This window comes from Lissotriton helveticus, chromosome 8, assembly GCF_964261635.1.
Source record: "Lissotriton helveticus chromosome 8, aLisHel1.1, whole genome shotgun sequence".
Lineage (NCBI taxonomy): Eukaryota > Metazoa > Chordata > Amphibia > Caudata > Salamandridae > Lissotriton > Lissotriton helveticus.
In genome coordinates this window covers 951,128,197-951,144,009 of record NC_136069.1, presented here as the reverse complement: position 1 = coordinate 951,144,009, position 15,813 = coordinate 951,128,197, and the positions used below count along the sequence as shown (strand labels likewise).

The following is a 15,813-nucleotide window of genomic DNA, read 5'->3' as shown; positions in this document are numbered from 1 at the left end:
AAAGTGAAAACAAATGCGTGGTAAGACCACCCTGGGGCTGACAGGTCTAACAGAGGGACAGAAAGGGGGTCCACAGCCTTTGATGTGCACCATGCCACACTTATTCCACCTGCAGGCGTTTACCGTCTGAGTGGAGGACCGCCTGGCTGCCACGATTACATCACAAACTTTGGGAGGCAGGTCAAAAGACGTAAACTGCCGCCGCTCAATCTCCACTCAAGGAGGTGGAGGCTGGACAGGTTTGGTGGAGGACCGTCCCCTGGTGCTGCCACAGAAAATCCTCCCGAAGAGGCAGTTGGATCGGGGGATAGATGGCCATGATGAGTGATCTTTGAGCCCAGTCCGGAGCCACAAGAATGATTTGGGCCCGGTCAAACTATCTTCTTCAGCACTCTGGGTATAAGTGGTATAGGCGGAAACGTGTATAGTAGACCGCAACGCCACTCGCGACGAAAAGCGTTGCCTAGCGAGTGCCATCTTAGAAATTCCAACGTGCAGAACTGATGACATTACGCGTTCTTTTCGGTGGCGAATAGATCTAACCAAGGCTCTCCCCACTGCTGAAAGACCTTGCGCCACGTCAGAGTTCAGACCCCATTCGTGATCCATCATGCACTGGCGGTTCAGTTTGTTCACCCTGGCGTTCAGAGAACCTGCCAAGTGTTGAACCACCAGGGAAATGCCCTGGTGTTCCAGCCAAATCCAGAGGCACCGAGCCTCCTGACATAGGGTCCACGACCCCATCCCTCCCAGTTTGTTGCAGTACCACATGGCGGTGGTGTTGTCCGTGAACACCTGCACCACTCTTCCCCGGACAGAGAGAAGGAATGCCTTCAGTGCAAGCCGGAACGCCGAAGGTCCAGAAGATTGATGTGGAGCCCGGACTCCACCGGAGACCTCTGCTCTCCGCCTCTCCCATGTGGCTGCCCCATCCCAAGAGGGACGCGTCCGTCACAACTGTGTGCTCCAGATGGGGAAGGGAGATGGATCTGCCATTGACCCAATCGCGATTTGTGAGCCACAACTGCAATTGTTGTGCAGTGCCCTCCGAGATCTGGACGTGATGGGACAGGTTGCCCTGATACTGTTCCAACTGGAACTTCAGAGCCCGCATATGCCATCTGGCATGATCCACTAGCAGTATGCATGAGGCCATCAGGCCCAGAAGTCGGAGGGTCATCCTGACCGAAACTCAGGATAGAGGCTGAAATATCAGAATCAAAGCATGAATATCCCGGACTCACTGCTCGGGAGGATGAACCCGAAACTGCGCAGAGTCCAGAACCCCTCCGATGAAGAAGAGCTTCTGAGAGGGGATCAGGTGCGACTTTGGCACATTGATGGAGAACCCCAGAAAATGCAGGATGTCGGCCGTAGTCTGAAGGTGGGAGACGACTGCCTGGGACGAGCCTGCCTTTAACAACCAGTTGTAGAGATAGGGGAATACTGGAAACCCTGATCTGCACAGATGAGCTGCGACCATCGCCATCACTTTCGTGAACACCCGAGGGGCGCTGGTAAAGCCGAAGGGGAGCATGGTAAACTTAAAGTGCTCGTGGCCTACCGTGAACCACAGGTAACGCGGGGATGTGGAAATATGCGTCCTGCAAGTCGAATGCTACCATCCAGTCTCCAGGGTTGAGGGCAGACAAGACATGAGCGAGCGTCAATATCTTGAACTTCTCCTTCCAGAGGAAGCGGTTGACGTTCCTGAGGTCCAAGATAGGACGCAGGCCCTTGTCCTTCTTGGGAACCAGAAAGTAGTAGGAATAAAAACCATGACCTACTTCTGGCCCACGAACGTGTTCAATGGCCCACTTGGCCAAGAGGGCTGTGACTTCCTGCGAAGCACAAGATGGTCCCCCGACATACAGTGGTATTGAGGTGGCATGGCTGGAGGGATAGTCTCGAAGGGGAGAGAGTAGCCCCTTTGGCCTATTTGCAGCACCCACCTGTGCAAGGTGATGTTGCGTCAGTAGGGGAGATTATGGCGAATCCTGCCGCCCACTGGCATCTGATGGGCCTGAAAGTTCGGACTAGGAAGGCTTGAAAGTGGACGCTGCGGGGATGGAGGTGGACTGACCCGCCCGCGGGCCCCCAGAACCGCCTTGGCGGTTCCCACATCTGCGGCTGCTCTGAGGCTGTTGTTGTGCAGGCCTGTGGCTCTGAAATGAAAGTGTTGGGGCCTCCGTGGCCACGAAAGGAGCGAAAAGCAGAAGGCGGAGGAGGGCGCTTGGCCGACAAGCCCAAGGACTTGGCCGTAGCCTGTGAGTCCTTATAGCGCTCCAACGCACTATCTGCCTTATTGCCGAAAAGGCGAATGCCATCAAAGGGCATGCCCATCAGAGTTCTGGACATCCCCTGAGAAGCCAGTTGTCCTCAGCCAGGCGTGGCACCGAAGCGCCACCATCGTAGACATCGCCCTGCCCAGCAAGTCAGCGGTATCAAGCCCACAACGAAGGGTGAATTTAGCTGCGTCTCTCCCAGCTGCTATAGCTTGGGAGAGTACTCTCCGGGCCTCCTCCGGACAGTTGGGCAGCACCTGCGCAACAGTGTCCCACACAGTGTGGGAATAACAGCCCAAGAGGCATGCAGTGTTCACCGACAGCAGCCCTAAGCTGGCAGATGAAAACAGCTTCTTGCCAAGCTGTTCCAGCTTCTTGGATTCCCTATCCGGAGGTACGGAAGGGCACGCGCTCTGTGAAGCAGAGACTTGGACAACCAAGCTCTCAGGAGTGGGGTGTTGGGAGAGAAAGAGGTGGTCGCCCGGAGCCAAGCGATGGCGTCGGGCCACGTTCCGGTCCACAGGAGCCCCTGTGTTGGGCCTGGACCAAGTGCCCAAAAGAACGTCAAAGTGTATCATTAAAAGGCAGCAAGGGCTTCAAATAGGTTGCCGCCGGCTGAAGCACTTCTGTCAGGAGGTTAATCCTGATGGCAACTGTAGGGAGTTTGAGGTGGAGGGCATCAGCCGCCCTACATAACACGACTGCGTAACTTGCTCCCTCTTCCATAGCCACGGTAGGAGGAGACAGCATGCCATGATAAGGTGAGGTGTCAAAACTGCTTGCATCCCCAAACTCCTCTGCCCAGTCCGGATCATAGTCACACTGTTGTGTGAGAGGGTCCTCAGACCCCTCCCAGTACTCCCCTCCCTCAGAAGTCTGCAAAACAAGCTGAATATAAGGAGGACGGAGATAGGGGGAGAAAGGCCCCATCGGCGTCGGAATCTGCATCGAGTGACGCCGATCCGGTGCAGTGTCCAGTTCAGGGCTGAAACCAGGGCGGACGTCGGCAGTAGCACCGGACGACGTCAATGGTGGTGCCGGAGGGAGGATCCACAACGGTGGTGGTGTTATGAGGTCAACCGGCATCACTCAGGATCCGAGCCCGAATCCAGGGGGGTCCTGCGGTGCCGGGGCCCAAGCAGACAGCGGTGCCGGGGCCGAAGCCACGTCGGGCCACGTTCCGGTCCACAGGAGCCCCTGTGTTGGGCCTGGACCAAGTGCCCAAAAGAACGTCAAAGTGTGTCATTAAAAGGCAGCAAGGGCTTCAAAGAGGTTGCCTTCGGCTGAAGCACTTCTGTCAGGAGGTTAATCCTGATGGCAACTGTAGGGAGTTTGAGGTGGAGGGCATCAGCCGCCCTACACAACACGACTGCGTAACTTGCTCCCTCTTCCTTAGCCACGGTAGGAGGAGACAGCATGCCATGATAAGGTGAGGTGTCAAGACTGCTGGCATCCCCCAACTCCTCTGCCCAGTCCTGATCATAGTCACACTGTTGTGCGAGAGGGTCCTCAGACCCCTCCCAGTACTCCCCTTCCTCAGAAGTCTGCAAAAGAGGCTGAATATAAGGAGGACGGAGATAGGGGGAGAAAGGCCCCATCGGAATCTGTATCGAGTGACGCCGATCCGGTGCAGTGTCCGGTTCAGGGCTGAAACCGGGGCGGACGCCGGCAGTAGCACCGGACGACGTCAATGGTGGTGCCGGAGGGAGGATCCAGACTGGTGGTGGTGTTATGCGGCCACCCCGCATCACTCAGGATTCGAGCCCGAATCCAGGGGGGTCCTGCGGTGCCGGGGCCAAAGCCGCCGGCGATGGAAGGGCAGGACTCCCAGTTGGGCCCGCAGGTGCTTTGGCGAGGCCAGACGGCCTAAACAGTCGGGCCATGGCAGCAAGAAAATCTTGCACATGAGAAGGCGTCGCTGACGGGCCCGGAAAGGGAGGGTAGGTACTGCGATGGGCGAGCGGAAGTCTTAGAGCAACGATGCTTCTTCGACTTCTTCTTGGAATGCTTTGACTTACCTGATCCAGACGAACAATGGGGACGGCTCCGCGACCAGTCCCTCGAACCCCACGGGACCGGGACCTTGAGGGGCGCAGAGCAGACTGCCGGACTTCCAGCAACTTTCGAGACCATGCCCGGCAGTCGGGACACGACTTAGAGTCGTGGTTGTGCCCCGAGCAGTAGAGACACACGCGGTGCGGGTCCGTCACCGACTTCATGCGGTGACATTCCCCGCAGTTCTTGAAGCCGGGCATCCCTACGACACTAGCTGTCGATCGACTCCAAAGAATTGAGACAAAAGACCTTGAAAAACGTTCAGTCAAAAAGTGACTGGGGGAACTTGCTCTTCCGGGATCTACGCTTGCTGGCGCAGAAAAAGAAAGAACCGACATCAGCACAGGAGGGCAGCGCCCAAGTATCTGCTGTGACGTCATCTCGGCAACCACGACGGACACAGAGCTGCATGATTCCACCTTCCGCCGCAAAGGGGTACTGCTGACTTACACTTCCTGGATCCAGTCTGATGCCTGGGGGTAATTCTAAGGTAAGGAATATGTCACTAAGTGTTTCTTTCAAATAACATATTACACACTCCAAAAGGCGTTCAGTACAGGGTTCGGCACTCCAGACGACGGTTTACCACTGAGCGTCCCAGCGCATTTAATGCTCTCTTCAGTGAGTCTCTGGGATCTCAAACACTGACATCTATAGGGGTTAACAGGACATAGGGACAATAGACATGTGCGATTTCACCAAACAATCACTATATTTAAGTAAACTATAGGTCAGTTTGGCATCTTAAACAAAAAATACATGTTGACAACATTAACCCAATGGCAGACTTGTATTAATACTTCAAGATATAGTCTCAGTCTTATTTCCAGGACGCTTGCTATATGTTAAAAGGTGACGCAGCTTTAGAAGCTTCAAATCAGCGTGTTTGTCTGGTTCTAATCAAAGGCTCCTTCAGAAGTGGTGTGGGACTACCAGCAGCGGTCTCACACTTCACTAGATCAGCTAAGATGTAGAGTGCAGCCGGTCTGATTAACAGGTGCTTTGTCTTTCGCACTTGTGGCCTCAGAGCTTGGAGGCAGGTTCTCCACTACAACTCGATGTATATCTTTTCAGTGTACTCTACACATCAAGTAGCCACAGCTTAAGATACTCTAAATAGGTTGCAGAGATGATAAACAGCCCCCCTGCTGGTTTGCGTAGCAAATGGTCTACACGTAGTTCGCACATGAATTAGTCAGGGAGACTAGGTGACCTTTTACTTCTTGGGCACCGCTGGTTGAACTCCTAATGTCTGCCTGCGTCTTCTCATTTCTTTGGGCCCAGTGAACATGCCAGTCTTGGACATGGCCTCCTCCTGCACCACAAATACTCTTGACATGGCCTAAGTGGGATGGTTTAGGTCCCACTTTTATATTCCTTTCACAGACAAGATATGTGGATCCACTGTTTAAAGCCCTGGAACCGGTTTGAGGTGCTTCCCTTTTCAAATGTTATTTCCTGGCTGTAGCCCAGACATCACCTTTAAATAAAGTGATGGCTCTCAGCAGGTAGTCATGATGCTGGCCTCAAGGAGTATCCCAAACATCAGCTAAAGTCAAGTGTGAAATCTCTGCACATGGCAGTCATTCGCCTTCCTTAGCAATCATGAAAAGGTTAAAGAACAGCCCCTACCTCGAATCTCCTGCAACCTTAACAGAGTCTGCTGAGTCACTGCCTCTACCCTACCATAAAGCAAATGGCAGTGCTCAGACAAATGTAATCCATCAAGAAAGATCTGTCTCTATTCTACCTCATTTCATTGTTTGGGAATCCACTCTCCAACTAAAGGATTTGGAGCAATACACTTCACTCTCTGTGGAAGCTCTATCCATCTTGCAAGATATGCCACGCTAAACCAAGGAACCCAGCGGTTCCAATAAACACTCACTGCATACGGTCTAGCGGTCATGTGTGTGCCAGACTTACACAATTGTAGGAAAGGACTTCTTTCTGTAAGATCACCCCAGTCCCCATGTTTTTGGACTGATGCGGATTTCTTTTTACTCTGTAGTGCACTCAGCCCTAGTGTCTCTAGGCCTGCAATCGAAGCATGGTCAGGCAGCTTTAAACCTGCAGAATCAACATGGTAAAATAAACCCTTTTGCCAGGTAAAATCCTTTTAATATTAGCAACTCACCCCTAGAGAAGACCTGGGGATCCCACCAGGCAAAGTCCTTAATATTAAAAAGAAGGGTGTGTTTCCCTTCCATTCAACATACACAGACAGTGAAAACATAAAATTGCAACGGACTGTAGCAAGGCCAGTTGTCTCATAGAATAACATGGAGTCTCACTAGCAATCTTGCTAATTTACGACTTCCATTTGAGACCACCAAAGATATTACTCGAAGGTATCAAATTAATGGCTACATTAAACCAGACTCATTGCGGAGATAGAATTTAAGGTACATTTTAATAGACAGGGGACTTCAAAAGTCACTACTTTGTTGCCCTACACTTTGGTAGCTGTTCCTGTTTATTTGCAGCAGTTGTCACCCGAGACATCAGGCTGCCCTGCATTTAGAAATCATGAAGTGATGCCACGAACAGGAAAAAAGGATTGCTAAACGGAGGTGGTGTGATCTCCTCCAGCAGAAGGACTGCCAGGCAGTGGCCACATATGATCCAGGTTCAAAGAGGCTACTGCCTCAGTGAAGCAAATGGCAATCACACCTTCACCTGCCCACTCTTGTGTAGGCAGAGAGGCTGGCATCTACTCCCAGGGGGAAACTGTTACAAAACCGGTTTTCCAGGAGGAGTGGCTCATTATGCTAGGTACATCCCAGGGGTGTGCCCAGGGCTTCTCACAGGGGAAGAGGGCTTGCACCATCTTGGTTTAGGGTAGAGGAGGGTAGCCTGTAATTGTCAGAGGGCCAAACCCCCCAGAAGTGAAATGAAGTAGAAACGGTAGCATTGTGAGAACTATTGCCTCACTGTCTAGCGAGTCCTCGCCTTCCACAAACAATGGCATAAATGTGGCACCCCAGACCCAGTCATAAGATCAATGCTATTGTTTTTAAGATTTTATGACTGTGCATGTAATTAAATATCGTATGTGCTCGCCTCTTTTATGGATATGTTTTTATCCGAACAAAGCAAATTAAAGATCACTTCTGGACTGGCACGAAAACAGAAGGACTGCCCTGCTGCTCCCTGGACCCAGCACTGAGAGGCTGAAAGAAAGACTGGATTGCACATACTGAACCAGAGGAACACACAAATAGGACTTTGCCAGTAGTGGACACTCGTAGAAAAAGCACCCAGGTGTGCAAGGACAGAAGTGGCTCCAAAGGCTATCCGGCTAGCCTCCTGTTCAGCACCAGGGGTACAAAAGCTAAAGAAAGCCTACACTTGTGAGAGCCCCCATCACCTGCCCGCTGTGGAAGTGCCTGCTAGGAGACCGAGCCCAGGCCTACCGGAGGTGGCCCAAGTCCGTGGGCCTGTGGTTATCGCTAGAGTGGACCCTGGTCCTCTTGCAAGAAAGAGGCCCTAACCATTGGACAACTGATTGAGAACACTAACCGGGGACCAGTCAACCAGTGGCAACTGGACCTGCACTACACTTAACTGGGGCATTGAGTGAGATCGAGTCCTCAAGGTGAAGGGGACACCTGAAGTGTGCGGACCAAAGGTTTTCTCCAGGAACACTCTTTTTACCTCTTCCACATCTTCAGCATCCTTAGCATCTTCTCAGCGTTCTCAATCCCCACATCAAGACCACTTATTTGCTTGAATCACAATTCTAGTAAAACCTTCTGTGAGAACTCAGGCTGCTGGGCAAGACAGGTAACCGCATCACCAAACCAAAGTGGTCCCTGTCTCCATACCTCTTGTAGCAGTCCAAGAGGATTGGTAGTCATTCTAGCCCGTGGGCTCAGGAACCAAGGATTAGAAAATTGTATTGAAACAGAAGAATTCCCTTACCTTTTAAAAATCATATCTCCAGTTCCCCTAGATAGATTTGTCACCTTAGTGTATAGTTTGAGATAAATGTACACTATTTTTATAGATTGTGTTGGGTTTTTATTGTGTCGTGTTTTACTTAAGAGTTGTTTTAGTACTTCTAAATGCTTTACACTTGTTTCTTTGATTAAGCCCGACAGCTCTACATCACAGCTATGCAGAACTGAGCCAAGGCCTTCTTAAAGAAACCTAACTGGAACGGATGAGGATTCCGACATTACTTAGCAAAGTCTCACAATCATATCACATAATCCACGTTCCTACAACAATGAATCCACATACACATCAGCGAAAGCATTTAGGTGCTACACTGAATTGACCTTTATCAGAGTGGGGCTGATAGGTTACACTCCTTTCAGAGACCCGGTAAATGTCTGGCAAGGACTAATCGCAAAAAAAGTATGCTACTACAACCGCATCAATTCAACAACCCAGGACACGAATAGTAGCCCCCTGTTGATAATAGAGTATGCTTAGTGCAAAGGTCCAGGTCTCAGAACTATTTCTGGTGCTGCGCATTAACATGGACATCCCTAGACCGGTTAGCTCAGCTAACTGCACGTATGCGATGCAGAGGACATTCTCGCCCCAACAATATACTTGAATTTAAGAAATACAAAAAAAATTTAACTACTATGTACATTGACTTAACTGCTTTTTAACATTTCAATTGATAAGATAGGCTATTTTAATGCAACTGTTACTTAGGCAACTGATTTTTTATTTAGAGAGTTATGAACTTGAACATTTCAGTATTTGCTTATTAAATGTTTTCAATTATTTTAAAACATTAATTCTGTATACAGAATACTTTTTTGCAAGTTTGTGGCTCCCATATCCTGATAATGGTAACACCCCGTTAGAATTCGGTCACGGCAACAATCATTAAGAAACCATTAAAAATAGAACTTTGTTTATTAAAGTAGATTTAAGGTCACAGAAGGCACAGCTAAAAATATTCAAAATGTTATTGGATTAATTTAATTAATAGGAGGTCAGACATTACCATGACATTCCCTGCAATATTTGTGATTTGCAGGGCAAGCGGCAAGACATTCAGCTCACACATGATTTGCAAGATAAATTTTGCATCCATCCAAGTGTGCTCCAGCATGTCGAGAAGATGCGGAGAATCGCTATAAAGGAAAGAAAATACTTAGTGCAACTAAAATTAAGCAATGAATAATCGGGAACAGCAAACAGTGAAGTGGCAACATGCAGTTAAATACGGGAAAGCCTAGTTTAAATCGATTTTCTTCTGTCAACATGAAGTTAATATCTTGAATTTAACTAGCAAGTAAAACAATGAGCACTTTACAGACTTTCCTCTGGAAATTTACAATGGATGTTTATTAATACCCAAACTACTACAACCACATATACTGTAAACCATCACACTTGGAGATGCCTTTATCCTACCTTTACATGACAATGTTCTCGGGAATGAGTGGGTCATCGACCATACTTTTTTGTCCATTATATACCAGCAGGTGGAAGTTGCTCATGTAAAATTCAAAGCTGCCTTAAACAGCAACTATTTGTCAGTGAAAATTGAACACTCACGTGCAGTTATTTCTCTCTAAAGACGGGCAACAACTCACGATTATTAATGTTCAATGAGTAGATGATATCATACTGAAAAAAATGTAAGGTATTTTGGAACTTAAAAATAAGCTTACGATAGCTCGCAATCAAATTAAAAGATGGTATAGAAAAAGTAAAAGTCCAATTTGCAATTTCTCAGCACCTGTAAATAGTTGCCAGAAATGTACAAGGTAGAGTACTTTAACGCTACAAGGAAAGTCCAATACCTGTAGGAGTTGCGGATACTTTCTGCTGACATGACAATCCTCTCAGTTTTCAGAATTTGAAGGACAAGTTCTGACAGGTGGTAACTCTTACACCGAATCAGCTCTTTAGCGGAAATTTGCACATCACAGATCATTCTACCACAGGCAGCATTCCTTTCAGCAAAGCCACTCCGGCCCTTTAAAAAACAAATTGTGATTTAAACATACTGTTGGAACACACACTGCATCCCTTAAAAATGTTATGAAAAGTTTAACAGCATTCAAAATCTTTATACATATCAAGTTACACACAGAAATGACTTCTCCTGGTACACAAAACCCCCACCTTTTTTGTCCAAAAATCCCATCAGTAAAGGTTAATGTTTTTTTAACCATAGCAATTCATCTAGGAAATATTTACTTGAATTAAGTTGTTCAGACCTTTTCAGCACTAGCCAAATGTACAAATTAAATTTCATTTTAAACAATCCAGATAAAAGAAAAATAACCCAATAATTTAAATGGAATACTAAAATGGGCTTTTGCGGTACTTTATGTACATTAGAATGGTCAAAAATGATTTTTACTAATTCCGCCAATCAATATAAATTCCAGACAAGCATGTCTTAGTCATTAATTTAACTGGCCGCCTTTATTACAAAATATTATCACCAATATATAGCATGCATCCTATTCATTTTACATTTTCTTCGTTGGAGGAAGAAGGGGACGAGGAGAGAAGAACGTCTTAGCAACACCCTTCCCTGACCTGTCCTGCCCATTTTCGATTTACAAATATCCTCAGTCGTTTTCTGTTTAAATGCTCAAAAGCTGACTTCTCCTACACTATATAATGGACAGGCTGAAGTTTTATAACATGAACAATGAGTCCTCTATCACTTATCCAGCGAGAGAAATGTAGGGACTTACATAGTTTTAGGGACAACCCCCCCCCCCATAAATCTAAGCAGTAGATCTCAACGCATTGCAAAGGGGATGAGCAGAGGAACCACCTCCTGCGCTATAAAGCACCTTTAAGACACACTGCGCAGGAAGGAGACCTTTGGGGACTCCCTGTCGCATACATCTAAGCGCAATACAGTGCCTTCGCATTGCGTGGAGAGGAACCACCCCCACTCACTATAGAGCGCTTTCAAGACACCCGCTGCCCCCCCCCACCTTTTTGGTGCGTGTAGTGAATAAATCCTGATATTCTGGTATGTCTACCATTGTATTTCAAATTAACCTGCATTAATTACGGGTTCTCAAGCTAACTAATTAGCTTGTTGTACCATGACCAATTGAGTGCCAACCTCTGACCCTCCGAGTGAGTTCCAATCGGAAAGCGAAAAGCGACTGAAGCCCCATGAATAAATAAATAACGCAAAGGGGGCCAAAACACTGGGGCACGCAGTCGAAAATTGCACCCCGTGACAAGCTAATTGTGGAGATTGAGGAGGTGCTCAAGAAAGATAAGAAACAGCATAACAAAGGAAGCAAAATCCCCCATTTCTACCTGGGAAAACAATCGAAACTGAGTGGGGAAAAAAGCCAATTCCAGTTAATAAACTGAGCGATTTTGCTAGGAGCTTAACACCGACCCCCTCAACTCAATTGTGAATATCCAGAATGCTCATCGGGTCCTATACAGGTTACAGTATGTTTGGGACGTGTTCGTGCCGAAATATGTTTTGTAGAGTAATTCTCATGCCAATCAAGACCTGCCGCCAGGTGCCAGGTAATGTAACACACTGCACTACTAACAATCATATAGAGGGGCCAAGTGTGAACATGTTTTGACCCAGGGATAACAGGTTAACCTCCAGCCTCAGAGGATTTACAATGTCATGTATTTTCTGAAATTTCAGAATGTTCAAATTAGGGAGGTTATTTCATTACTGCACATTTGATTAAAGAGTATCCAGGAATTTATCATTATTGCTCCCAAGTCGAGTCGAAACCTATAGGTTTCATCTGACCAGACACACAAAAAAAGCTCAACCCTGGTAGCTCTTTGAATCCAACGTTTAGGAGTGACTCCTTCGATGACCATCATGTTAATGGTGGTTCGGCATTACATCCCCCCCCCCCCCCCCCCCCACACACACACAACTAGCAATTGGGAATGAAGGAACAACTGATCCCAAGGCCCATCGCTTCCGATTGTTCATGCAAAGAGCTTTTTTCTGTAACCCATACGTCTGATATGAGACCTGTTTGGATCAACTCCCAAGATACATCAAGAGCACAAGAGGAAAGATTTCTCTCTGGTAACCAACGTTGTCTTGGTGGGTCACAATCTGCAGACAGGAAGTCCACTTACAGTGGCAAAGTCAATCCATCTATGAGCATCTCTCACCATGTTGAGAACTGAGATTTTCATGTTAAATGTTTCCACGTTGGTAGTAGGACAAAAGGAGAGTAAGGAATACGCTCAGTAAAGCCACTCACTTGATTCGATCTAAATGTCAATGTCTGGGCATAATTCGTGAGGTTATCCTTTAAGCAACTCGCATAGAGGGGGATAAATCCACCTTCGGATGTCAAAGTTAATCTTAAATGGCCAAGCTTTGTTTGAAAAAGGAGGCAAGGAGAAGTTCACTGCTATTCTCCAATATTCAATTCAAGTCAAGGCTGCAGCAATTGGAATGTGAGGGAGCCACGCTGCATATATAATTGTTATATGTGATATATTTGTAATATATTTTGGAATTTTGTTTTGTTGATATGTGCACTATTTATTCAGTCACTCTATGTCATCAGTATTATAATTTTTTTTATTGTATGTGTACATTGTGTATTAGTCCTGTAGTTTATTACAAATTACATATGATATAGGAGTTTCTAAATAAATCTGAAATTTTCTATCTTCGTAGAGTTTTTGTCTATGTGTATGGTCACTTGTGTGGCTATGTTGAGCATCTCGGGATACCTGACTCTTCGTGCCCAATCCGGAGCCACAAGAATGACTTGGGCCCAGTCACACTTGATCTTCAGCACTCTGGGCACAAGTGGTATAGGCAGAAAAGGCGTATGGAAGACCACAACTCCACTCGCGATGAAAAGTGTCGCCTAGCGAGTGCCACCTTGGAAATTCCAACGTGCACTACTGCTGACATTGCGCGTTCTCTTCGGTGGCGAAAAGATCTAACCAAGGCTCTCCTCCACCTCCAAGTGAAGACGCCATTTGTGATCCATCATGCACCTGTGGCTGAGTTAGTTCACTCTGGTGTTCAGGGAACCTGCCAGGTGTTGATCCACCAGGGATATGCCCTGATGTTCCAGCCATGTCCGGAGGAGGAGGGCCTCCTGACATAGGGTCCACAACTCCACCCCGCCTTGTTTAAGTACCACATGGCGGTGGTGTTGTCAGTGAACACCCGCGCCACTCTTCCCCGAACAGAGGAAAGGAACGCTTTTAATGCAAGACGAATAGTCAGAAGCCCCAGAAGGTTGATGTGGAGCTCTGACTCCGCCGGAGACCAGAGACCTCTGATCTCCGCTTCCCCCATGTGGCCGCCCGATCCCAGAAATAATGCATCGGTGACTACTATGAACTCTGGCTGGGGAAAGGCGAGGGATCTGCTGCTGTCCCAATCCTGGTTTGTGAGCCACCACTGCAATTGGTGTGCAATATCCTCCTGGATCTGGACACAATCGGACAGATTTCCCTGATGTTGTGCCCACTGGAACTTCAGGTCCCATTTCCGAGCCCGCATAGGCCACCTGGCATAGTTCACCAGCAGGATGCAGGAGGCCAGCAGGCAGAGGTTCATCCTGGCTGAAACATGGGATAGAGGCTGAAAGATCAGAATCATAGCCCAAATATCCCGGACTCGCTGTTTGGGAATATAAACCTGAAACTGCGTTGTGGCCAGGACCGCCAGAGGAAGAAGAGCTTCGGAGAGGGGGTCAGGTGTGACTTCGGCACGTTGATGGAGAACCCCAGCAAATGCAAGAGGTCTAGCTGTAGTCTGGAGACGACAGCCTGAGGCGACCCCGCCTTCAACTGCCAGTCATTGAGACAGGAGAAGACTGGAACCCCTGATCTGCGCAGATGAGCTGCGACCACCGCCATCACTTTCGTGAACACCTATGGGGTGCTGGTAAGGCCAAAGAGGAGCACAGTGAACTGAAAGTGCTCGTGGCCTACCGTGAACCGCAGGTTACGCAGGAGGGCCAACAGGACAGGGATGTGAAAGTAAGTGTCCTGCAAGTCCAACACTGACGTGATGGTGCGCCAGTAGGGGAGGTGATGACGGATTCTGCCACCAATTGGCGTTTGGTGGCCCCGAATGGTCTAACAAGGAGGGTTTGGCAGCAGCTGCAGAGGGGCTGTGGTTGACTGGCCTGGCCGCTGTCCCCCAGAACCACAGCTCTGGGTCGCACGTCCCCGCACGCAGAGAGGCTGCACAGCTTGCGCCGACTTGTGGCTCTGGGGAGGACATGGAGGGGGACCGCTTCCGTAGCCACGAAAGGCAGACTGCGCAGGGTGGGTGGTGGGGAGGCCCAGGGACCTGGCCGTAGCCTAGAGTCCTTAAAGCGCTCCAGTGCGTTGTCAGCCTTGGCACCAAAAAGGCGACAGCCATCAAAAGGCATGTCCATAAGAGTGGATTGAAACTCCGCGGAAAAACCAGTTGACCCCAACCAGGCGTAGCTTTAAAAGGGCTACTGACGTGGAAATCGTTCTGCCTAGTGAGTCAACGGTATCCACCCCACAGCGGATGGTTAACTTCGCTGCGTCTCTCCCCTCAGCAACTGCATGGGAAAGCACGGCACAGGCCTCCTCCGGGCACTGGGGCAGCACCTGGCCTATCGTATTCCACACAGAGTGGGTGTAACGGTCCAACAGACATGCAGGGTTTACTGACCCCAGTCCCAAGCTGGAGGAAGATAACATTTTCTTGCCAAGGTGGTCCAACTTTCTGGATTCTCTATCAGGTGGGGCGTTAGGGAATGCACCTTTGGTGGTAGAGGCTTGGAACACCAAGCTCTCAGGGGTGGGGTGTTGAGAGAGGAAAGTTGGGTCACACGGGGTCAGGCGGTGGCGTCGGGGAATCATCCTGTCCCCAGGAGGCCCTGTGCTGGGCCTGGACCAGGTGCCCAAAAGGATGTCCGTGAGCTCCTCATTAAACGGCAGCTTGCTGCTGGTTGAAGCATCCCTCTCGGGTTAGTCCTGACGGCCACCGTAGGTAGCTCGAAGTGGACAGCCTCGGCCGCCCTACGCAACACCACTGCATATGATGCTCCCTCCTCCGTAGCCACGGTAGGAGGAGACAACATGCCAAGGTCTGGCGGGGTATCCAGACCACTAGCTTCCCCCAGTTCCTCTCTCTAGTCCTGTTCATAAACCAATTGGTCGGTTAAAGGGTCCCCAGACATCTACCAGTCCTCTTCAGCCTCCTCTGGCTGCCAATCTGATCTCAAAGAGCCAGGGTAGAACAGGGGCACAAAAGTAACAGTCTGCGCTGGATCAGACTACTGGTCTACCTTGAGGTGGAGACCGGTTGCGGACGTGGTGCCGGTGAAATTAGTACTGGGGGAGGTGTAACAAGGTCTACCAGCGCCGATCCGGATCCAGGCCTGGGTCCTAGGGGACCCTGCGGCACCGAGGCCAAAGTCGCTGGTGCTGAGGGCCCAGGGCCCCCAGCCGGGACCTCAGGGCCCGAAAGCGCACCAGCAGAGTCAGGCTGCCCAAAGATGACGTGCATCGCTTCATA

The 15,813-nt window shown here is 49.0% G+C and overlaps 1 protein-coding gene across 1 annotated transcript in view; it reads right to left on the bottom strand.

The window, feature by feature from the left end:
* The window catches only part of POLA1 (DNA polymerase alpha 1, catalytic subunit), a 1,864,208-nt gene that overhangs the window by 1,277,097 nt on the left and 571,298 nt on the right, over positions 1 to 15,813 (bottom strand). The window contains exons 20-21 of the mRNA XM_078657805.1: positions 10,115 to 10,290; positions 9,310 to 9,439 (exon numbers count right to left, since the gene is read on the bottom strand). Of these exons, the coding sequence (XP_078513931.1) occupies positions 9,310 to 9,439; positions 10,115 to 10,290 (306 nt within the window). The remainder of the gene's footprint in view (positions 1 to 9,309; positions 9,440 to 10,114; positions 10,291 to 15,813) is intronic.